The 25,612-nt window shown below is 41.9% G+C and overlaps 1 protein-coding gene across 9 annotated transcripts in view; it reads right to left on the reverse strand.

Moving 5' to 3' along the window:
* Window positions 1-25,612, reverse strand: part of Robo1 (roundabout guidance receptor 1) — a 1,017,834-nt gene that overhangs the window by 361,104 nt on the left and 631,118 nt on the right. For 4 of the 9 annotated variants that reach the window (XM_041678495.1, XM_041678498.1, XM_041678496.1 and 1 more), the window contains exon 1: window positions 24,324-25,329. The exons of the other annotated variants lie outside the window; for them this stretch is intronic. In XM_041678495.1, coding sequence (XP_041534429.1) covers window positions 24,324-24,378 — 55 coding nt within the window. In that variant the 5' untranslated portion in view covers window positions 24,379-25,329. Of the gene's footprint in view, window positions 1-24,323; window positions 25,330-25,612 lie in introns of those variants that run through there. 9 annotated transcript variants of the gene reach the window in all.

Genomic DNA, 25,612 nt, shown 5'->3' on the forward strand with positions numbered 1-25,612 from the left:
GTGCATGTGTGTGGAGGTGCATGTGTGTGTAGAGGTGCATGTGTGTGTGTAGAGTTGCATGTGTGCATTCAGGCACATGCACACAAAATGCTTCTAAGGGAAAAAAACAGAGATCTAATTAATCACACTCAAGTTCTAAATAAACACCATTAACAAAATATTTTCCTTCTCATAATTTAAAATTTTTGAATGTCAGGTTGATTTAGGCAGCAATATAAAGATCTTAAAGCCTGCATTTAAATACCATTTAAGTGAAGGTGGAGGAGATGTGCAATATGTTTATATATGTAGCGGAACACAGTCAAATCGTCCCAGACTTACTAGGGCATGACAATGTTGACACAAGGCTAAGTGCAGAGCCTTGCCCTTTGCATTTCCGCCCTGACCTTGGGACTAGGTTTGCGCATCTCCCCCAACCTTTCCAACTTGAGCGATGCCAGAAAGGCCTGCTGGGGAAAGAATCAGCTCACCCAAAGGAAAGTTTTTTACTTGGAATGTCAGTGCAAATCCTTTGTGAGTTGTAGAGATTTGCTTTGTTGTTCCCACGCCACTTTGAGGTGGGGCTCCAAACCATCACCAGTATCTATTCTAAATCAGTCAAAGCACACTGTTTCCTAAAATCTTTAAAGCTTACATCAAAATGATGTTTCTCCACAAAATCCCATCACACCAGGGCCAAAATCCAATCAAAGCAATGCTATTTGTCCAAGAGCATAAAACAGTAAAGAAAAAAAGAGCATACAATTTGTTAAACAGATATCAAAATTTTCTTAATGGTTAGAATGTTGAATTCTAGTTCCATGTTCAACCCTAATGTCCATGACTAGCTTCAATAAATCTGGTCATTTAAATAAACTTAGTCTATACAGAATCAGACTTCATTTCTCCTTTGCTTTTATGATTAAGGTAGATGCTAAACATGACTTTAAAAGGAAGCTTTGGAACTGGAGATGGGTGAGTGGGTATAGTACTTGGCCCACAAGTGTGGAGACCAGTGTTGGATCCCCAGAAGTCATGTAAATACTAGGCAGGCATGGTGTCCCACCTGCAACCCAGCGCTCATGAGACAGAGACAGAGAATCCCTAGAGAAGGTTGGCTCTCTAGACTAGCAGAAACATCAAACTTTGTGTTCAAGTGACAAATCCTGGGTCAATAAGAAAATAACAGGATACCCACGAAGAACCCCAGTGAAGGCCCAGTATTGATGACGAAGCAAAAACAAGAGACCTCAAACCAGACCAACTCAATGCAATGAACACTGGCAAGAAACAATATTTGGACTACAGGGCTGTGTCCCACTATAGCTTCCACAATGAGTTTTCTTTTCTTTAAATTTTATCTTGTTTTATCCCCAGGGTTTGAAGAGGAAGGGTTAGAAGGGTAGAGGGCAGATAGGAAGGAACTAGGATATTAGTGGGATCAAAATGAGAAATCCACAAAGAATTGATAAACGGTCAAATTTGAAGAAGAAAAAAAAAGGGAAGAAAACAATTGAGTATGACATTAGAAATCAACCTCTGGCCTAAACACACACACACACACACACACACACAAGATTTAGTCTTACACTCCAACCTATACCTTATTCATAAGCAGCCCTATGCTCCAAACTCTATTCCTTGGCTGAGATCTAGTCTCCATGACTAGAAGCCAACCATTGGAAAGGAAAAGACTATATCAAATTACCCCAGTACTTAGCAGGAAAACAGAGAGCTTAGAAAGCATCTGGGGGGAGCTGGGTCTATCAAACACACTCAGAGGAGAGGAAAAAGGGCCATTTTCCCCCTAAGACTGTGTGACTATGTTTTATTGAGGTGAACTGGCTTCTCGATGTAAGAGGTGGTAGATCTGCTGATGCCTTTTGCTGGGATACTCTTATCTCAACAGCGGGCATGCCATTCCAGGGTCTAAAGTTTCTAAGTCAGCTCGGCGTTAGACAAGGCTTTGAAAAGAACGTTCAATTTGAAGTACTGAGTAAATGGGTTCACACAGCATGAAGTTTATTGTAGCCCAACCTAATTTTCACATTTTTTCCTCTCTATAACAAGCAAGTCATTTGTCCCCTGTATTCATAATGGAAAGAAAACAAGAGTTTCTTTGTTTGTGTACAGTAACTGGAGGCGGAAAAAGTGGCGCACTCAGGCTTCACTATACTCTCACCTTTAAACCTTAACCTGACTTGTAACAATATTTGCAGCCTCTAAAATTACACTGGTTGAACCCAGACGGAGTTAATCACCCTTCACTGTCTCAGTGAAAAGTATAATGACCTACCATTTAATGTGAAGCCATTAAAATGCTAGAGGGGGCAAGAATTCACATGGTGTGTTTATAAATACCTCGCAGACATGAATCCATACATTCAACCTACCAGGACACTTTTCATATGGCATTTGTTTAGACGGCCAGATGGAAAATAATGACTGTTGTACACACAGGCCAGAAGGGTCTGCTCTGTTAGCTGATGCACTCACTTTATCCTTTTAGTACTGACATAAATTAATCCTAACAAATTCCATCTGCACCAGAACAAAGAAAAACCCAAATCAAAGTGGAAGAATTAATGATATTCTTTCCTTTCCTTAACTACCATGACTTCCCAAACAGGGCAAATGCAGAAGGTCCCAGATTTCTACCTTCAAAGTATCACCGAAATCCTTCCATCAGTTCTGCTGCTTCACACAAATCCAAAGGGCCTGGTTCTTCTCATCAGTGGGGCCTGTGCTCCAGGAGGGGGCCCGTCATGCTGGCACGGAGGAAGAGCCTGAACACGCAATGCATGGAGCCTAGATCCCTTTTCTCTATGGAGCCAGTACCACCTCAGATGAGATCTCCGCTGACTCCTTCAACAGCAGCCCACTTCTGTGTTCACCTCCTCTTCGCTCCTGCCTGTACAGGGCATGCATCGTTCTCGAGCATTGGGAGAGGGACTCTTCCGTTTTTAAGGTAAGACATGTGATTCCTTTCCTAATTATTTTTGTGGTTCTCTTGAAATTAAAGTTGCTACTAGGTTCTTCAAGTCTTAAAACTAGAGACTTGTCAAACTACAGATCTCTATAACGAAGTGTATGACGACGACTACCCTAGGCCAGATATTAGGAAACAGGCAAAAACAACATGAGGATAGAGTTCTGGCACACAGGCATAGGGTGGCAGAAAGAAGGAACATCAGTCCACGTCCAAGGGACAGGCTACACGATGGGGAGAAATATATATATATATATATGATATATATGATTATACATATACATATACATATACATATACATCAGGCCATCCAACTATTTGAGAGAAGTTAAAAGTTTGGACTTTTGAGAAATCTTAAATCTTCATTTTGCTTAAATTTTTTTCAAAAAGCATGTGTAAGATGTGCATGAATATGTGTCTGTGTGTTAGTGTCTGTGGACATAGTGGGGAGTGTGCAATGCACAGCTCTGATCATTCACGTGGTCCAGAGGTTGATGTCAGGTGTCTCCCATGCTTTCCCTGATGTTGAGACAGTGTCTCTCCCATGAGCCTAGATCTTGCCAGTTCAGCTAGTCTAGCTACACAGCTTGCTCCAGTGGTACCCTGTCTCCGCCTCTTGAGCAAGTACTGCTACTCTGGATGCGCATGCTCACCCGCTAAGCATGTGTACCACAGCTGGGGGCCCCGCCCTTAAGTCCTCTGAATGCAGTGGTTTACCAGCTGACCATCTCCCCAGCCCCAGGGCCCAAAATTTTTAAAACAATGAAAATAAATATCTAATGTACAGATTGGCATAGAAAGGACAAGGTGCAATGTAATTTCTCCCAAAAATCTCTTGTTTCATCTCTAAATATGTGGATCTATTATTTTTGCACTTTCCTCATCTACTCACCTTTCCTTCCTTCCTCTCTTCCTTCCTTCTCTTCCTTTCTTCCTTCCTTTCTTTTTTTAATTTGGTTTTTGAAAAATGGTTTTCTCTGTGTAACTCTGGCTGGCTTGAAACTCCCTCTATAGTCCAGGCTGGCCTTAAACTCAGAGAAGCATCTGCCTATACTGGGATCACAGGCAAGTACCTTAACTGCCTGGCCTGATTAATTCATTCTTATTGCTTAGATTTTTAGGTCTCAATCTTCACTCTAAAACCTTTTCTGAATAATCTATCACAAATTCACCCCGCTCCCCATCATCCAGCAACATCGTCTCACTTGGTGTCTCTTTGAGAGTATTGTCCCCGAGAAGGGATTTGTGGAATGCACAAAGGTAAGTAAGAAGTAGACCACAATTCTGGTCATGGGGGGGGCAGGGCGGGGATTTCAAGCCTTCAATCCCAGCACTTGGAAGGCAGAAACAGGCAGATCTCTGTGAGTTCAAAGATAGTGTGGTCAATAAAGGGGGTTCCAGGACTGTCAGGGCTGTTACACAGAGAAACTCTGCCTCACAGCCTCAATAATGACAGACAGACGTGACACTGTCAACCTCTTTAAAGGATACATGTCCTTGTGTTATATCTTATTCATATTTTATTTACCCACTCCAATCTATTTCTCATCAGGTTGACTCTATTTGCCATGTGCCCTTCACAGAGGTTGGCAGTGCCATGTCTGTCTCTCATTACTGCGGCTGTGAGGCAGGCTAAGGAAGATACTGAACATCCTACAGAGCGTCCTACACAAACATTTGCTCAGTACAAAGCACCATCAGGACCAAGCTTGGCAAATCCTTATGATAAGGTCCTCCCTTCCTCCCACAAACTTTGGTTAAAGAAAGAACAGCTACGTCGTTTCTATTTTCTGCCTGGTAGGGAACAGTTCTAAATTCGTTCCTCACCATGGCTGTGAAGTGAGAAACTGATCCATTCCTCTCCGATAATCAGCAAATAAAGCTCCGCTAAACAGTAGAATTCTTTTTACTGTTGTGTTAATTCTTGTTTGTCCCGTTTTCCATTCGAAGTCACCAGTAAATAAACCTAGTAGCAATAACTAACTATTTTTGATTAGTATTGGCTATAACATTGAATTTTTCTCATTAACTGAAGCATCCACCAAGGCTGAAATATGAGATATTCTGTTGGGTACTAGATATCTCTCCTCATCCTAAAAACTATTCAAAATCTAGCAAAGGAAACAAAAAAAAAATCACAAAATACACTACATTATCACTGGTTACCGTCTCAAACTGTACACATGTACATATACGATAGTGTTATATGGAAGGTCTGATTCAGTGGAACTTCTAAATTGGGGAGCTAGGACAGAGGGCATGAGAGACAAACGTGTTCCTGTAGATGAAGACTGACTGGTCTGGTGTGTGCTGAGTGGCGGTTAGGCAAAGAAGCCAGGGGAAGAAACAGCATCGCAAATGATGAAACCTGACGTGTGGCAGAGTGGCAGTACCTTTGGACTGTTGCAATAAGGTAAAGGCCACTGCAGCTGGGTGGGGAACAGATGCCGGCCAATGCACAGACACTGGGAAATTTCTGTCTTAGTATGCACACACCGGACTTCATTTGGAGCACTCTGAGATTCCCCGAATCTCTAATTGTATTCCAGGTATTGCTTACATCGTGATTACTCAGCAGGTAGTTGCATATTTGAAATATATTGAAACTGGCTCCGTGCTCCTTGGTGTTTTCTTCTAAATCAATAGCATTTCACTGAAATGGCAATATACTTAGCACAGAGCAAACTTGTTCAAAACTGAAGTGGATGCAACTACAACAGACTCAGAAATGACCGTTTCCTTTCATTTTCTCTTCCTTAACAAGACCTCTAATCTTAGGCACAGACATTATAGTAATTCAAGTAGAAATAATAAAGCACGTGGGGAGAGCTCTCTTTATTCAAGGCTTGCTTGCTCCCTTTACTCCCAAGCTTCTCATTAGAGCAACTTCTCTTAGCCCTTATGCTAGGGTTACTTCCAAAGCCACATCTATGAATCAATGATTCAGAAGCATTTCCGGTACTTTCAAGTACTGCTGGCACAATTCATAGTGATTTCTCTGTACATGGTCCCTCCCGTATTCCTGAACTGCTACTCTGAGAGCCCAAATGCCTTCCTCTTACACAAATCCTATTCCAGCTCCCTGTCTTCGTTTAACCATCCTGAAGTCTTCATCTTCCCTTGTTCCTTCATCCCTACTGTCTTTACTCTCCATCTCTTCCCTTCATTATCTGAAGAGTCTGAACCAGACTGGCAGATGGGAAGTCTTTCTAGTCCACTCAAACAAACATTTTCTTCCCTACCTAAAAACTAAAACCATAATGTTTTTCCTTCACCACACAGTGAAATTCAGTCTGGCTAACTTGGAGCAAGAAACCAGTCAACTCTGCCCAGTATTTTGGTGAGAAATATTTTCATAGACACCAGATCTGTTAACTCTACTCCTCCCTAAGGACAAGCAGGAATTTGGCTGTAGAACCTCCAAGAATAGATACCTAAATCCAAGGATGTACAAATTGATTTTTTGTTTGTTTGGTTTTTTTGTTGTTGTTGTTGTCTTGGTTTGGGTTTTTTTGTTTTGTTTTCTGGGGGTTTTGAGGGGTTGGTTTTTTTGTTTGTTTGTTTGTTTGTTTGTTTTTGAGACAGGGATTCTCTGTGTATCTCTAGTTGTCCTAGAACCCACTCTGTAGGCCAGGCTGGCCTTGAACTCAAAGAAATCACAAACTGCCTCTGCCTCTCTGAGCACTGGGATTAAGGGCATGCACCACCATCACCCGGCTTGTTCAAGTTACTTTTAACACATATATATTTCTATGTGTCCTCAAACATCCTTGGCCATAGTTTAAATTCTCTGAATTACTTACACTATGAAACTCAATGCAAAGAGTGATTATATTATTCTATTTTAGAAATAATGACAGAGAAAATAAGCCTGCTGGTAAATATGAAATTTGTTTTCCAAATATTTCAGTCCATTGCTAGTGAAGCTGTGAGTGTGGAATAGGCTAGGAGGGCCTACCATAATCCCAAGATGCTCTGATTCACCCACCAACACGATTCCTTTTCTCTATGCTTTAATATTTGTCTTTTTCTTACTCCTTTGGTTAACAGGAAGACTAGGAGAAAGATTTTTTTTCCAGTATTATTTAATTTGTTACCATGTTCCTTTTCCTTGGAAAGAAGCATATTCTCTCTTTTAATATTCAGATTTCATTGTGTCCATCCTGCTCTGGTGATTCATATACCTCCTGCGAGTATCAGGTGAAACAACACAAGCCTTGAGTGGAGTAACCATAGCTAAATTTGCTAGCAAAGCCTCAACAGCTCTTAGCTAGAGCCGGTAACTAGCTAAAAGTCATTTTGAATGGTAAATATTCTAAAGAATTTAAACATTAGCACTTTGAAGGCTAGAGAGATGGCTCAGCACAGAAGTGTATTCTAGGCCAGGCTGATCTCCAGAAACCATTTTAAGGTAAAAGAAAACTAACTCCAGAAAACTCTTGTCTGAACTTTATACATATGTCATTTCACATGCGTGTGTGTACACGCACACACACTAAATTAAATAAATTTTACAACTGCATTTTTAATGAAGAAAATATTGAACAGGCCTCATTCTATTTATAGGTAAGATTTAGTAAACTACCAAGCAAACATTTTAATTAATTTTAAAAGTTACTTGGAAGTGCTCAAATTCTCTAGATGTTTCTGTGGTTTCAACAGGACTTAACATTGCAGATCCCAAAAAGAAACTATAAAATATTTAAATGTATCTCGTTAACATTCACACAAACCCAAACACTATGCGTTGAGTTCTTTTTTCCTATTGAATTTATGCTAAATGTGTTACCATGAAGGATTGTTAGATTATTGTTAAATATAGGATTACTCTATTTGATTTGGGAGTAATGGAAAATGCATTGTTTTCTCTCTCTCTCTTTTTTTTTTTGTGCCGTGACTCGGATACGATGTTTTCTCTCTTTTGAAACGATTTACTTTTTATAGTTTTTTTCTGGGCTTTGTTGTTTTGCCGGCATGTATGTGTGTGTGAGGCTGTCAGATACCCTAGAACTTGCATTACAGACAGTTGTGAGTTGCCATGAGGGTGCTAGGAATTGAACCCAAGTCCGCTGGAAGAGCAGCCAGAGCCCCTAACCACTAAGCCATCTCTTCAGCTCGGCCTTTTTTTTCTGTTAGGTGCAGTTTTTATTTAGGAACACTGAAAGCATCAATTTGGAGACATAATTGTCACTGGGAGTGTCTGGGATCCAGGAAGGCAGAGAAAGCTTCCTTAATTGAGTAAACAGGAATGCCCCTAGAAAACCCATAAGATAGGCTTAGGGGGAGTATTGACCTGAGACTAAACAGACAGCACATAGGTTCATGCATCACAGACAGATTAGTAACAGCACTATAGAACAGGATGCTAGCTTGGTCATGAAATCAAAATCTGTAATTTTCTCTTCCTTCTGCAATTTCACCTCGGGTGACTGTTACCAGATATTACTTAAAGACCATGCAACTAAAACTGCTTTAATATCCTGCTGCTTTCCTGGAAAACACATTCACACAAAGGGATAAAATGAAATAAGAACTAATATATATATACATATATATATATATATATGCATACTATATACATATGCATATTGCAGAGAAATTTTGTACACAGTGTGAGCTGCACTATAACTCAGCTGTAGTAGGATGACCTAGGATGTTGGAGATGCAGCGCCATAAAACAAATAAACAAAAACATCATTTGCTCTCTCTTATGAATGGACACTATGCCTTCTTTGAATAGTATATCAGTTAGTCAGTAGTTTAATTTACAACTTCTCTCATTAATAAGCACATAATATAATGATATCTTATTAAAACAAAACAAATTGCCTTTTATTAGGCTTCAGTACCTCAATTTAGAACTCCAGGAAATCAGTCCTATATCTACTTTTGAACAGAAACTGTGACTAATCGCTGAATGGTTTTTAATGAAGAAACACTTCATACGCCTCTTTCTATTTATCTTCTCCCACCTGAGAGATAAGGAAACAAGGTCTAGAAAAGTTAAGTCATACCATCAAGTTCACCCAGCTTGTTAGTGATAAGGCCAACACTACAGCCAGCCAGACACAAAAGGGGACAATGACTTCGCAAACTAATGAGTCTCACCCTATTAATCTATCATCAACACTGGATTTCTCAATCTGTGCCAAGGGCTCGTTTAAACATCTTGTTCTTGAATCACATCTCCAATACCACTAATTTACCTATGGATTCTGAAGGTAGCGGCTAAATCGTAAAAAGGGAGAGCTGGATATAGTTTCCTGGATTCACAGAACATTGTCGATAACTACAGGCATTATTCTAGTCTACTTCCTTTGGACCTTCTCTTTCCAGGGCTAGTCCCCCATATAACCCCAGGATCCAAAAGGACTTCATTTCTCTTTAGGGCCCAACTCTTTCTGCAGAAAGGAAGGCCTCCCTTCCCAACACACACACACACACACACACACACACACACACACACACACAAGCTGAGCTCCAAATGAGGATACTTAATCTGATTAAAATAATTCACAGTAAATTGCAAATCTCTTAATCCTCTTAGAAGCATTAACATTTTTTTTAAATTGGAGGTGGGGTGGAAATGAAACTCGATACAGTCTTAATTGCTGGTATTTTCATACTCCGTATAAACAATATTATATTTTCTTTACTTGTGTAGAAATGGCTATCACGTTGGCATGGCAGTGTGCCCAGGAATCCATCTGTCTCTGACCTGTCAAATGAACCTGGAAGAACCTGGAATTTTCTCTTAAAGATGCTCACACTTTTCCCACTGGGCTTGTTTGTTGTCTTCAGCCTCTAGGCGGCTGACCATGAGGATATTACCTAACAGCTGTTTTTAAAGCTGGACGTGGTCCAAAGGGTCCGTACCCATAAACAGCAAGAAGGAGTATCTTTCAAAAGATTTGGCAAAGACTCTCAATAGGTAAACTAGTGATGAACTATGCAACATTTCACACTTAACTACACACTCATACAAGTCAATCCAATACTAAGCACTTTACATATGCTAATGTATTTCATTCGCACAGGATTCTTATCAAGTAAGCTGTCTGCTTACCTCCACCCTACTAATAAGGAAGCAGTAGCCTGGTAAAGCCGACTGACTATTCAGTAGATTGTACCATTAAACCCTGCACTTTCATAATCACTGAACCATACAGCAAAATCACACCAAGAACACACCCAGCAAAAGATAAGTTAGTTTTTTTGGTTGGTTGCTGTTGGGGTAAAAACTACCAAACTTATCTCTGGAAACAACTTAAACATCAACTAGTGAATGCTTGCATTATATAGATGAGGAACTGCTTTCCCACCACATGGGGAAAGCCTTTGGGTGGCCAGTAAAGCGCAATAATAACCTAGGCCCAGTCAAAGCGGTGTTTCTTCTTCTCACTCCACCACAGTGAGGCCGTAGAAGATATCATGCAAAAAGGCAGAAATGCCCATCTCGCATAGACATCCAAAGCACCATCAATCCCTTGTGTAAGACCCAATTTGATGCATTTCTACCCCAAAGCTGTTCTAAGGCCAACTTGCTTGTTTTTAATACTGGAATACATGACATTCAGTCATGCTGGCCTTTCCTTTCAATCGATCACTTTCTTGTTTCTAAAAGTATATATTTTTTTTCCTCAAAAATGAGGGTGGTGGGTGTGGTGGCACATGTCTTTAATCCCAGTACCTGGCAAGTAGAGGATGAAGATCTCTCAGCGTTCCAGGTCAACCTGATCTACACAGCAAACACAGGACAGGCCGCAACAAGATCCTGACTCAGATAAACAGATAAACGGGTAATTAAATAAATAAATATCGATCACTTCTCTTCCTCCCAACAAAGCAAAAGAAACTCATAATGCAGCTTTGTTCACTTCACTACTTCATAACTTACAAACAGGTCCATGTATTGGTTATAACTGATGAATTAATCATAGACCCTCTGAGTCTGATAGGAGATCTGAAACCATATGCGCAGAAGTCATGATGTACATAGAGAGGCAAGGGGAGTTTTGTACAGGATGCTAGAAAAACAAACCCTTCAGCTCCATATATGTGGACCAGGTAGCTTTAGTCCTCCACATTGCATAGACCCATAGGCTAAAGACACTGTTTACAGTTGCTGTGCTGGAAAGCTGACGAGAAGGAACCCACACAATAGGGTCTAGGCAGAGCAACCCCCCAGATAGAAAAGAGAGATTTCAGGAAAACCAAGATGGTGAGAGGAATATTCATGAGATCCAGGTTGTTTCCCTAACGAAGCAGCTCTGCCAAATATGCTTATAAGTAATTAATAAAACAGGTATTTTCTCATAAGAAAATCTACAAATCTAACATGTCGGTGGTCACAAAGAAAGAAGCGTTTATATAGAAGGAAGTGGAAGAAACAGACTTCTGGTCCCAGAGCTGATAAAGATCAAGAAGACAGAGACAATTCAACTACAGAAATAATCTCCAAAGAAATGTGGAAATCACAGGCACCCTTTCATTGGGATGAAGAGTCCGTTATTCTTGGCAGGCTATTTTGTCAAAGTATCGGCTAATGCTCATCTTTAAACATGCCTCCTGTGGACAATGAAATGCTGGGGATGGCTTCCAGCCTCAAATGCATCTGCTCTTCTTGCTCGGGGCAAATTACTGCTTCTGACCTCTTCCCTGCCCGTGCCTTGACCTTCTCCCACTCAGAAGTGATTCCCTGCCTCATGCCTGTGAGCATCTCATATTATTTCTGAGCTGCAGCTCTCGAATTTAGCATGAGGAGGGCGGCCCTGATAGATGTCTTCCATGAGTAATGCCCCTAATGATCCCCGATGGGACCCTGCCATATTATTCCCCCACGATGAGCTGTTCAGACACAAAAAGCAATCCCATGCACTTGGCAGCGAAACAAAATGAAATTAAAATAAAAATTCTACATGTAGAAAGAATTTACTTACATCTACCAAGAAATAGCCAAGGTATTGTCGGGAGAGTCAGGGGAACAGTTAATGAAAGTTTCCTCATGTACGTAGCTCTGTGGCCACCTGACCAAATTATAACAGCCATGGTGCTTAAGGAAATCCTCCAAGTGTTATTTGAGAAACAGTTATGAATTATGCACAAGATTCCTCACAGAAATGTTAGATATAGTCTTCAAAACCATGTATAAATCAATACTTCACAAATTAAATTATGCTTTCCCTGACAAGTTAGACCAGGCTTGCTTCATTTTCATCTCTGGTTAATATTCGATTGGAACTGATTACTGACTCTTCGATTAAGCTTCCCTCATGATAATATTTCTGTCAACCAGCTAATGATCTGTAAACAAATAATGAAAGGAAAGGAACCGAGATCTAGCATAGGATCTAGCAATAAATTCTTGCACATAGATACGCACGGCTTTTTGCCATTTTGCCATAGCCTCACTTTTCCCTATTTTTCTTTCTTCTATTTCCTGAATGTATTTTCTTAGCTTGGAATTCAATGCAACACGGTGATGGATCTCTTCGAAGAAATCAGTCAACCTTCAGAACTGTGTTGATCACCTCTTGTCTTATTCAAGACTATAGTTATTTGTTAAATTCAACAGGGGCTCAGGGTTTACCGGGCACTGGGGCTTTTGTGGTCTTTGTTTATTTGCTTTAAGACAAAAGAATAAACACAAACAGTAAAACTGATGATTACTTTGCCTCACTCAACAAATACAATTTGTGAAGTGTAAACAGAACCCAATCAAGGCAGAAGCTTTAAGTTAAATAAATAAGCCATTAATGTAACCAGTTAACTAGTTAGAACACAATGAGAAAAGCCAAGACAGGAAAGAAAAACTCAACAGAGTCATACAGGATAGGAGCATGCATCAGGAGCTAGGTCAGTCATGGAAGTGACCATGCAGCACTGTTCCCACAACAATGGTGACCAGTGCACCGTTCTTGTTCTGAGCACTTGCACTGTTGTTATTTCATTTTGAATTTAGTCACTAATATACCACTAATCACTTGGGAGAATTTGTTAAAAGAGTTTACGGCTTCTCTGAAAACCATTTTAAGTTTATGTTCATGCATGTCCTAGCTCTCCATAGCAAGCTCCAGCTAACTGTGCCCCGGACCTGATTTCAGCATTTTCTTCCATAAACAGGCCCCGAGTGACATTTCAGTCTTCAGTCATTAAAAACAACCATCAGGCAGAAAACAGAATCTCACAAATTCTGTTTTCTTTTGCTTTATTTTTCCATGAACTGTGATTTTAGACTAAATGGCTCAGTAGGAAATGATCTTGAGGAAACAAGTACCTAGTTTCTTAAATCATTTTAAATCTCTGGGTCAAGAAATAAAAAAGATTAGCGTCAACATAGTGTAAGAACTCTGGTGTAAAATGAAAGATCCAGTAAAAAAAGCTACATGTTTTCTACATTTTAAGTTAAAGAAAAAAAGAGAGAGAATGGATTCTTCAATTGATGAGGATTGAGATTCCTCAAGCTATCTTTAGGAAGATCCCTACGAAACACATTGAAAACAGTAGCTGGGCAGCCAGATGGATCAGTAGATAAAGCCCTTGATATGTAAGCCTGATGACCCAAGTTGGAGTCTCAAGGCAAACTCTAAAAAAATCCTCCGACCTCCACACAAGCCCCATGGCATGTCCATCAACCCCCTCACACACACAATGATAGCAATAATTAATTTTAATAGACTAATAATAGCTCAGCTTGATGAAACAGTGTTATTAAACTCCATTACTAGTAAACAAGTAGAGGGCTGAAGAGATGGTTCCATGGTTTGTGAGCACTTGCTGCTCTTACAGAGGACCTAGGTTCATTTCCCAGGACCTACATAGTAGTTCCAGGAGATCTAATGTTTTGTTCTGACTTCTATGTGCTCATATAAACACATCACACACACACACACACATTTAAAAATAAACACTAAATAATATAATAAACAAGTAGCATTAAAGAACGACACAGCAAACACAATGAATGTATGCAAACACATTTATTAGGAGATATATTTTAAGACCGGAAGAAAAGCTTTCTCAGGAACAAGTGAGATAGCTCAGCAAGGAGGGGTACGTGGCTGCAAGCATGATGACCTTAGTGTCCTCCCCGCACACATGGAGTGGGTGGAGAAAATAGGCTCACTTAAGCTGTACTGTGCTTCTCCACTCCCTCCTTGGAATATGTTTGTTCACACACATACATACACGAATAAGTAAAAATAAATATTTACAAAGGCTAACTTAAAAAAACGTTTAGGGTAAGAATCCAAATCTCATTAAAGAGAGGGCCTCAGATATGCTAGGGCTTTCTTTACTCGAGGCATTGGAAAAGAAACTGGAAGAATGTTCAGTCTACCTTTAAGCCTTCTGTCAACTCAAGAAACAGAGAAGAAAATATAAATACATGATCCCATCTACACCACTGAAAATAGCATGGGACCTGAGAAAGTCATAATCAAAAGATGTATCTACAAGAACCTTTAAAAAAAAGAGTAAGTTTTCTGAACCACACTGTCCACATCTGACAGTGTGCAATTTATGCTGCAGACTCACGCATGACCATAGTTTTTGTTTTTTAGTTTTTGGGGTTTTTTGTTTTGTTTTGTTTTGGGGGGGGTGGTTTTTGGTTTTTGGTTTTTTGAAGCAGTGTTTCTCTGTAGCTTACAATTTGGGGCCTGTCCTGGAACTAGCTCTGTAGACCAGGCTGGCCTTGAACTCAGAGATCTGCCTGCCTCTGCTTCCAATGTGCTGGAGTTAAAGGTGTGTACCACCACCACCTAGTGATAGTATTTTTTTTTTTTTGCTAGCTATTTTTTGTTTGCTATGAACCCTGTCACTGGAGAAAAATAGACCTTAAAGAAACACTAATTCTAACACAGCGCCTCCAACCAGGTCACACATAACATCTTATCACCAAGAAAGCATTTACTTCCAAACTCAAAACAACTCAACTCCAATGATCATTTTTTTCAGAAAAGTTTAATCCCTGTGGGGACGAACCGAATTCGCCTATTGAACTATCATAAAATTTGATTGGGTCTTACTAGTTCAACTTGATTTCCCAAACTGGACAGGACTGAATTTTACACAGTCCTGCCATGTTTGTAAGGTAATACCAGGGTGATTTCCTCTCTGCAAGCTATCATTTAACAGCAGAAGAGAGGAGACAACAGCAATCGTAAAGATCTAATGCCCAACAAGGAGCTGAATCAAGTTGGCATCACAGCCCAGTTCCCTACAGGAACAACCCAGGGAAAGACCCCAGGCAACTTAATATAGCAAATGTATTCCGCAGTGCTTAACTGTGAGGAGCAGAACTTCTGACACCAGGCAAGCTGCTTTCAAACCCTTACTCCAACTCACTGCCTGATGATAATCAAGAGCTTAACTTTTCTCAACCTCTTTTCCATATTGATGAATGGGGATAACAGCACACATTCCTTCTGAATGGGGCTGCTTCAAGTGGGAAGATAAGGCATGTTAGCACTTTGCCAGGAAGATAGTGACACCCCATAAACTCCTGATTTTATCAATACAACTATTTTTATCAGCGACATTGTCATTGGATTCCTTGTCTTTCAGAGTCAGTGTATACAAAGTGTATACACAACTGAGCATAAATAAGGCACTGACTCATTATTTTATTAATCATTTAATTAATAATGCTTGGGTTTCTCTCATGTGAATGCATATTTGCTATGTGCTTCTAAAGAGTGATAATCTCCCAGCAGTTAAAGACCAAACAACTCACTAATTTCCTTTCCTTGCTCGCCACACTAAGCCCAATGGAAATGCATGCTTATGCCACTTCCCTCCCACCCGAATTCACGCCGGTGAAAAGCCAAGACCACAAAAAGGGACATGTGTGTTTCACATAGGCAGAGCTATCCAAATGGAGGCTTGGCTGCCCTGTTCTTGTCCTGCGTTTTGCTTAGGTTTAGGAAATGTGGGTCTGGAGAAGGTCATTCGTATGGAAAGCTGTAGCAGCAAGCTTCATTAAAGCTTGCTGGGGGACTGGGGCTTCTCCTCAGAGGAGACTGATGAGTTTTCTGGCCCACAGGCTGTATGAGAGAGTTCACTTTTATACACACACAGCTTGCTAATTGAATGGTCTGGGCTGACTGAAATACTTCACAAACCAAGAAGCCGAAGTAGTTTAGAGTTACCCTGAGGTGTGTAGTTAACATGTACAAATGCGCTTGGACTCATTCCGTTATATGAGCAAGCAACATTTCAGTGATGGCTCGGCATGATAAAGGCCACCATCTAAAGCAAGCCGTCATCAACAACACCAGCTTCAGAGCCATCGAAATATAAAGCATAGGTTTAGTTTCATATGAAAGAGATAGGCACATTGCTTGAGACAAGTTAGCATTAGTTCATCAGTACTTTAAATTAAAAAAAAATGATTTAAAAATACTCATACACTAAAGAAGGAAAATGTAACAGAACACAGGCTACTTAAGTTAAGAGAAGAAATTATGAAACTGTCCATCTCTTCAGGATTATCTACAACTATACAATATTGGGAGGGACATCAATATATTGCAATATATTGTTCTAGGGGTTTTTTGTTTGTTTGTTTTTGCTTCTGTGACCACACATTGAAAAAACCAAATTGGGGAAGAAAAGGCTCATTCTGCTTTTGCACTTGCAGTCTACTGCCAGGACAAGCCCTCGAGGCAGGAACTTGGAGGCAGGTTCTGAAGCTGAAACCATGTCGGAATAGCACTGAAGGAATGCTGCCAGTCTCGGTTTCCGCTACCTTTCCCTTACAGCCTAGGCCCACTTGCCGAGGGATGGCACCTCCCACAGGGGCCTGGGTTCTCCTACATCCATGCATAATCATGAAAATGCTACATGGATATGCCCACCACCAGTCCAATGGAGGCAATTCCTCAATTGTGGTTCCTTTCACCAGGTATGTCACATTGACTACTGAAGCTAACTGTAGCAGACACAAAATCACATTCGTGGACAGACGTTCGATTCTGGACTCTGATTCCCCATTCACTACAGTCCAGAAATGAGGATAAGTGGATTAAAGTTTTTCCATAATGGTCCATTATTAACATCCCTGCGCAGTGAGCTCTGAACTCTTTATGATATCTGAGAATCATCTCCTGTTGTCCTGGAAATTTACAATTAAATCAAGAGGTGGTGAGCGCCAGAAATGATTTCTAACATACTAAATAGATACATCTTAACAATCTTATTCCTCAAATATTTTTCTTCACATCCACTGGAGAATCTGTATGGAGGTGGCAAGAGAAAGTGGACCCATGTGGTGGCTCAGCAGTTAGGGGAACTTCTTGCTCTTGTAGAGGACCAGGATTAGCTTCCCAAAATTTACATCTCGCAGCTCACAACTACCTGTAACTCTATTCCAGGGCATCTGATGCTCTCCTCTGGCCTCTGAGGGCTCCTGTAGACACATGGTAAATACAGCGAAGCACACACACATCCACATAAAATAAAAATACATCTCTTCTTTTTATAAATTGAACGCCCTATAGCTGCAAACAGAAGGCCTCCCAAGTAATTTCACGGGACTGTCCTGAGACTGTCCTTCTAAAGCTGACAACGGAGAACTGTTCCCTGCTCTTTGGGCCTCTACAGCTGGAGAAGAGAAATGTATTTCCAACTGGATGCTTTCTACAGTTTATCCAAAAGAATCTTTGAAAAAATGTAACCGTGAATTGCTATTGCAAGAAGTGCTTTACAAATATGCTGGAGTTTTTTGTGTGTTTGTTTGTTTGTTTGTTTGTATTAGATTCTTCAAATACACTGCCTTACTAGGAATCAAAGCTGATAATGTCCTGTAAGACACGTGTAAATCAACCACTTAGCACTTTACAGGAAGCATGGCACTCTGCTGGCATTGCTTGCATCCATTGGTGGGGCTTTCAAAGCTTCACTTAGGTATCAAACTAGTGGACAGGCATTAAACCTATCCTACGCGAGGCGCAGCAGTAGCCACAGAGGGACTTCTCTCCATGAATGAAATCAGAAGTATGTACTCGTGCTGCTCGGAACAATTTTTGAAGTGTAGAACGACGCTTTCATAAGGTGTGTGTAAGCCAAAGAAAAAGAAGCTAAGGGCATTTGGAGAAGCCTATTTTGGATGCTGGGTAATGAGGCGTGGCTCTCCCACAAAGGTAGGAACATGACACCATCCAGTGTTAGAAATATCAGGAGAGAGAAAGAGAGAGGGGGCGGGGGAGATCAAAGCTAGCTCCCTGTACACTATAATCTTTTCGCTTCCTCTTGGTCAGCAGCAAGACTGGACGAAAGGGCCGAAAGTGCAGGTAGAGAAAAGGAAACCATTCTAATCCAGCGTTGAAAAGGAGGTGGTCTTTTGATCTCCACAGGATGGCAGCTTTATTGGCTATGCATAAGCAGTTTCCAACCAGCTGATCAACCAGGTATTAATGCTCAACCCTCCCATGATCAGTAACCATGAAGAGAGTCATCTGCAAATGGCAATCAAGCAGAAGGCTCATCTCCTGCTCAATGACTGCCAGCCCATAGCTCACCCAGAGGGGAAGAGCAACCAGGGGGGAAATGATTGTCTCTCTGCAGGCTCCTCCCTGACAAGTACCAATTATTTTCCTTGAGATTCAGAAAGAAAAAAATCTCTCCTGAAGTGTGCATGAAAGAACAGCATTCATTTTCCCAAACACAACTTGGGATCTCTAGGCATTTGTACCTCCAACAGGCCGTGTTTTGACATACACTGAGTCCCCTACTTTCAGCCCAGATGGGATCAAAGCTGAGAGCAATCTGGTTAGATGTAAAGAGTGGACTTTCTTCCTGGGTGATCTAAAGGTTTAAAGACCATTTTCTTAACGACAGGAAACATAATGTCTCCCTTTCAAACTCTCAAGAGTTCAAACCACAGTCTCCTCCCATGGGGTAAAGTAAAAGGTGATTGAGACATTTTTTTTACCTTCATTTCTCTTTTTTTTAACTTGGACAATATCCATTAATAAAGAGTTTGAAACAAGCCAGCTTCACCCACATTTCCCAACTCCTCAGTGATGTTCCACAATCATAAAGGTAAATAAGTATCTAACCCGCACACCACTACCTTTGCCATAGGGCACTCATAAATGTTGCATAAGATAGTGATGATGGTTTATTAAGTGGTAGTTGGAGATTCATGCTCTCATGGAAGCCATCACAAAGTTTCATTCCTTGCCCCAGAATTTGAACTCAATCGCATTCTTTAATTATCCCCTCCTGCCCCTTCACTTCCCCCTACCCAAAGAAAAGGTGTGATGATACAATCACTCTTTAGTGCTTTCTCTTTTGCATACATAGGACACAGACAAGATGCTGAAATCTTGGGAACCACGTTCTGAAAGAAATCCTTGTACTGCATTAAAGATTTGAATGGGTTTCCACTGCTTTTACTTTTATAAAATATAAGAAAGCCGATTCTTCACAGACTTTCCAAACACCGAGCACGGACAATGGTACCAGATTTTCACGAATCCCCAGTCTTCCTAGTTGGCTTCTGCTGTGTGTGGTCAAGGAACATGGACAGAAGGCAGAATCCACTTAGAAAGGACTCTACCTTCTACATCCAGCCTACAATCCCCTCACCCATGTGCGTACGTGTGTGTGTGTGTGTGTGTGTGTGTGTGTGTGTGTGAGAGAGAGAGAGAGAGAGAGAGAGAGAGAGAGAAAGAGAGAGAATTATTATACAGTGCTAAGAATCAAAACAGGACCTTGCACAAGATAAGCAAACACCCTACCACTAAGCTACATCCCCATCCCACACTTTCTCCATATATTTTAACTAGATTAAGAGCTAGGCCTTAATCCTAGCATCTAAGAGACAGAGGCAGACAGATCTCTGAGTTCCAGCTAGCCAGGGCTACTTAATGAGACCTGCCTCGTGCAAATAAAAGAAACAAACACCTTATAATTACAGATCTCATCCTTTACTACATTCTCTAAACTTATGTTTCTATTTTCTATTCTCCTTACTTTTTCGAATTCTCAAATTTACATATTATAGAGATTACCTTAGGCCTAATTGGATTTCCTTATAATTTCAACCTTTGAAAATAATCAAGTTTTCAGGGCAGTTTACATTTCTGAATTAATAACTGGACATTTTTCTAAAGAAATAAAGAGTCAGAAAGATGATTCTGCATGTTCTTGCTGTGTAAGCATTTGAATCTAAATTCAAATTCCCAGCACCCACATAAAATGTCAGGCAAAGCCTGTAACGCCAGTGCTAAGGGCAGCATGGACAAGTGATCACTGAGGTGTGTTGCCTGCCAGCCTTGCTCCAAGTTCAATGAGAGAACCTGTCTCAAAAATATAAGGCTAAATGTGATAGCGCAGAACACTTGCTGTCCCTGCTGGATGCTGTGCACACAGAGTCAGAAACACCCACACTTACGTGCATCTACCACACGCACATGCAAAAGTAAAATTTAAAAATTAACTCAAATCTCGCCTAAGCATCTTTTAAGAACACAGAAGTTAACAGATGAAGGCTCGAACACTTAGGACCTTCACTAAATAATGTTTTCCTAAATTTCCTTCCAATTGCATTCCTGGAATCCAGCTATTTTCCATTATAAACACTGTTACAGCTAAAATCTGCTCACTATAAAAAATAAGTAAACAATTGTCACTCTTAGTTGAAGCAGAGTGTTTTATACCACTTTGACATGAGAGTATTTCATTTGTCATAGTAAAACTCAAGAAAAACCTCCTCAGGTAAACATTCTCTTTTTCAACAGCTCAGCCACAAATCTTAGGTGTTAAAGGACCCATTATCGGGGGACAGAGATATTTTTCAAGACATGAAGAATTTAGGTATTTATATCTAAAATCCAACAAGACTGTATGTTTAAATATTTTAAAAAGATATAAAAATGGGTCAGCAAGCCAGCCCAGCAGATAACATGCCTAAGGCTGCCAATGAGTATGGTCCCCAGGCCCCATGTGCAAAGCCTGGATTGGCTGGTTCATCTGTTATCCTAGAACTCCTGTGGTGAGCTGGGAGGCAGAGACAGGACGCTGCCCCAGAGGCAGGTAGCCAATTGTTGCACAGCGCACAACACAGGAGAAAAAGAGACAAGGCATCAAAAGGGTAGAAGGTAGGCCCCAACTCCATAAGGTAGTCCTCTGGCTTCCACAGGCACACTGTGGCACCAAAGTACTTGCGCGTGTGCATGCGCGTGCACACACACATACACACACACACACACACGCACGCACACACACACACACACGCACACACACACTAATGATATATTTTTGAAACTTAAAAACTAATCAACATTGGTTAACGTAACCAAAATGCCTGTGGGGAGGAGCTGGGAGAGAAGATTATGAGAGAAGGGAGGGGGAGGGAGAGAGCGGAGACACTGTCCCAAACAACCAGTGAATATTACCGAAAGCTGTGCAGAGAAGCACACCTCCCCAAAGAATAAAAAGCGAGCCCTGGAGAACATACACTGCATCTGAAACTCAGATCTCACAGAAATTTCTGACTAGAAATCCAATCATTTCTTCACTTGAAAGTAAGGTTTAGTAAGATGTCTATGACAGAACATGTGGTCTCAGTTCTTGAGAGACTTGAGCTTTGTTCCGGATAGCCCCTAACAGTCCTCGCCTCACCCAAAAGTACATAGGAACCCAGGTATACCAACTGAAGAGAGAAATTCACCTTTAAAATGAATTTCCAAAAAAATACCCACATTTTGCCCAAACTATTGCTTTACAGAACCCGTATTTTTGTAGCATTAAGTTTTTTTAAGGCTCTAAAAGCAAACACTCTCAGTCTTAATACTTAATGTTCAAAATGCCATCAACACACCAAAACAGAGTTTATGATCTCTTTGAAGATAACTGTAGACTTTGTTAAATTGGCAGCCAGCATTAAAAACAAAAAGAAGAGAAAAAAAGAACTGACAATCAATAGATGCTTTTACAGGTTAAATCTTGTCGAAGGCGCCTTAGCCCTGCAGTACACTTTGATTTATTTAAGCTCACCACATTTCTCTTAAATACACTCCATTAACAAGTGCTAGACTGTGATCTCAGGCTGGAGGCAAAACATGAAACACAATCTTTCAAGAACTTCATTCATTCCCTGTCCAGGTGTCTTGGGTACATCCAAGTTACTAGTCACTTACCTAACTCTGCTACGTTTTTCTTTCTTTCTTTTCTTTTTTTTTTAAATCAATCATGGTGTTTTCCAGAAGACCAGGGTCATGAAATCACCTGAGGAGTCCAACGGTTTGGTCTCCCAGGAATTTGGAGCATAAGAGAAAGTTATCAAAGGAATTAAAAGCTCCTGGTAGAATGTGAGTAGAAAGCGCTAGAAAGCCACTTCTGGCCTGGAACCTGGCAAAGCAGACAAGCATCACAACTCGAGGGAAACCTGAGGGCTACAAACTCAATGGCTCACACAGACATCAAGTGAAAATGAAGCCAAGAAATCATGTTGGCGCTAAGATTCCAAACATGTCCCACGTCTATTCAAATTGGGATCTCAGTACTGTTCAAATTATTAAACACAAGCGAGGACTCCACCCCCCCACACACATATTTCCCAACTGAAGACAGAATTTGAAGGCTGACAGGACCAGCTTTCAGGGATACCCTATTAACGTGACCCTCTCTTTAATCTACAGCCATGATAAAATGTCCCAACATACACAAACTCCGCTCCAACAGTGACTAATGACCATTAATCCCCCTATCTTGGGTAATCTGCCCCTCCAGACACTCATCACATTGACACCTTCCTTTACACACGTGAACAAACTTTAACAAGAGAAGGTGAATCAACAGAAAAATCTCAAAGGTATCTGAGGCTATAAATTAAACTACGGGGTGACACAGAAAAAAAAAAACCGACAGAGAGATAGATCAGATCTTAATGCTTTTGATTTGCATCCATGGCTGAGAATAGGGAAGGGAGAACTATTCAATCATCTAGATATGCAAACTGGGATGAAAGGCTGCCACACGAAAAGGGGAAGTTGGAAGTGGGAGCGGGGGAAGGGCCCCCAAAGAGTTGGTTTAATCTTCTCATCCATCCCTGTGACACAGATGAGATAGGCAAGGCTGAGATTCCAATTTATGTTTCCTTCACATGAGTAACAAGTTAGTGTGTTTCCTATTGAGCTTAGTTCAAATGTGCCTTTTAACTCTCCGCCAAGGAACCATCTCTCAGGAGCTTACATGTTTTAGGCTTTATTTACTATCAGTTAGTTCTTGTGGGTTTTTCTTTTCTCTTTTTTTCCCCTTTTAGTAGCCTCTTGGCTTCAGTAAAAGCTTTGATCTATCCATGAAGACTCACCATAGACCACAAGTGTTCAAAGTAACCTCAAAATTATTTCATAATTATGCAAATTAAGTGACTCTAACATTTAGGCCCTGATGCAACTTGAAGCTCACTCAGTATGTGACTATAACAATTCCCCAAGGTTCAGTGTGTGTTAGTAAGCCTGAAATTGGATCCATGATTGAAACCAGAATTTATCCAGAGAAGAAGCAGAAGTTGAGTTCATGGTTCAGTCGCCCATCGTTGAAGAGTCTTAAGGAGTGCAGGAAAAAGTGCTTGCTCTTTGGACAGTATCCTGTTTCTTTCCAGCCCTTCATATGGGACTGCAGAACTCTTTGGTTCAGCCCACAAATACGAAGGCAGCCTCCTCGTCTGTCTCGCCAATAAAGACTACCAGGCAACTTTCAGACACTGGCAACCTCCCGTTTGTTTCCCTTCTAAGCCCAGCCAGGCAGAGGCTAGTTTAGATCCTACCACGGAAAGGAGTTATTTCCTCAAGTTACTTCAGAATCGAATCTAATTACAGACTTTGGTTACATAAAACAACTTCTAACAAACCCCTGAGCTCGGAAGAGGGGGAGTGGATTGGAGGACCAGATTCCTGGGGAGTGGGGATCACAGGCCCTCCTCCCCCCTCGATACACACACACACACACACACACACACACACACACACAACTCCCCCCTCCACTCTAGCACCCCTTAGGACTCCTCAGATGGATGATACTCATTTGGCCTCATCCTGGAAATCAAAACTTGGGGACAACTCGCAGCTTCCTCCCATCCAAGTGCTTAGACAAGCGTTTGCCTAGAGTAAGCTGGGCGTGCCCTGAACTTGGTGAAAGGCCGGGTATACCAAGAGATTTGGGGAGGTTTCTGGGGAGTTTGGGGTGAAAGGCCAAATGGACAACCTCAAATGGGAAACTAGAAACCTTTTCCCGTAGAAGTTCTGGAAGGGTCGAGCCCCCTTTGGCCTTAGAAGGGAGAGGTCGCTAAGAGTCAGTTCAGGGGTCAGGGTTCGATCAAGTAAAGGAGATCAAGAGTGCAGGTTACCTGAACAGAGACATATTAATCCAAAGAGGTAAAAGTGAGCAGGCTCCGCGATCATTGTCCTCGGGTGGGTCCTGCATACAGTCTCATGCCAAGAGAAGGGAGCAGAAGCGGGGATCTCCAAATTTATGGAAGCCACACACCATACACTCTACACACAAAGGCTTAATATAAGCAACGTGAGTCAATCCGCCAAGAGTTTGCAGGGCAGTTTCTCGTCGACCTCTCCGGAGGCTTGTCAAACCCTCAGAGCCCTATGCAAAGAAAAATCCCAAGGTTTGTCTTCCCTGGACCCCCGGTTTGCGAGGAGGCTCAGCAGCCACTTCCTAGGATCATCCAAGGCGAACAACAAAGAGCCGAAACGGAGGAGCAGTTGTGCGGTTTCCTGCCTCCACAGTCCTGCTGAGCCTCCCGGCGTGCGCTTCCACTGCGTGTGCCCGGGCGCCGCTACGCGGCGATTGCAAACTTGGGGTGTGAGCACAGAAGAAGAGGGGCCCCCCAAAAAGTGCTCCTCAGTCTATTGGAGAGCCAGTACGTAGCCGGCCACCCTCTGGCGGTGATTGCAGTCAAGGTAGCGGCGGCAGCTGGAGAGGACAGTCTCGAGGTTCACGGGGTGCGCCTGGGTGACTCCGTGCGCCAGGAGGGAGCGAAGGGGCGGTACGGCGACAGCGGCTGCTTGGGCGGGCCCTTGTTCCCATCACTCGCGGGATGCGGAGAGCACTGGGGACCGCAACAGGACCGCGGATGTAAGCGCGCCTTCCGGGCGCCCCCAGCCCGGCGCAGCACTCAGCATCGCCGTGGGTCCTGCTTCTACTGGGGCGCGCGGAAAGCACCTCCAAACCAAGCTACAGCCCAAACTTCCCCGGGTGACGGCTCTCACCCCCGTGCTCCTGGAAGTTTCGGAGAGGCAGCTCCGGGCGTCCGGGAGTTAGTGGAGAGAAGCAAGAGGAGGATGCTGCCGAGGCTCGCCCGAGCTCCGCCCGGGGCTGCAGCGTCTGAAGTTTGTGCTCTCACGCTGCCTCCTCTCGGCTCAGCGGCTTGTGGGTTTCTCCCTCAGTGCAGCCTCTCAGGGTTTCCTCCCTCTCCAGGCCGGCTCGGGAACCTTTAAAGGGGACGCACGATCCCTGCCATGTCCTCTGTGGCGCTGCTCAGACAAGTTCTGCTTGTTAATATTTCCATCCACATGCCCGGAGTGCCCAATTGCGCCCTCAGGTGAGATTTCAACTACTCAGGAGCAGAAATCTAAGCGAATGAGAACTTGTCTTGGGTCCCTTGTCACCACAGTCTCCCCT

This window comes from Microtus oregoni, unplaced genomic scaffold (genome assembly GCF_018167655.1).
Source record: "Microtus oregoni isolate MIOR12 unplaced genomic scaffold, Mior012 000030F_ref0000283, whole genome shotgun sequence".
Taxonomy (NCBI): Eukaryota; Metazoa; Chordata; class Mammalia; order Rodentia; family Cricetidae; genus Microtus; species Microtus oregoni.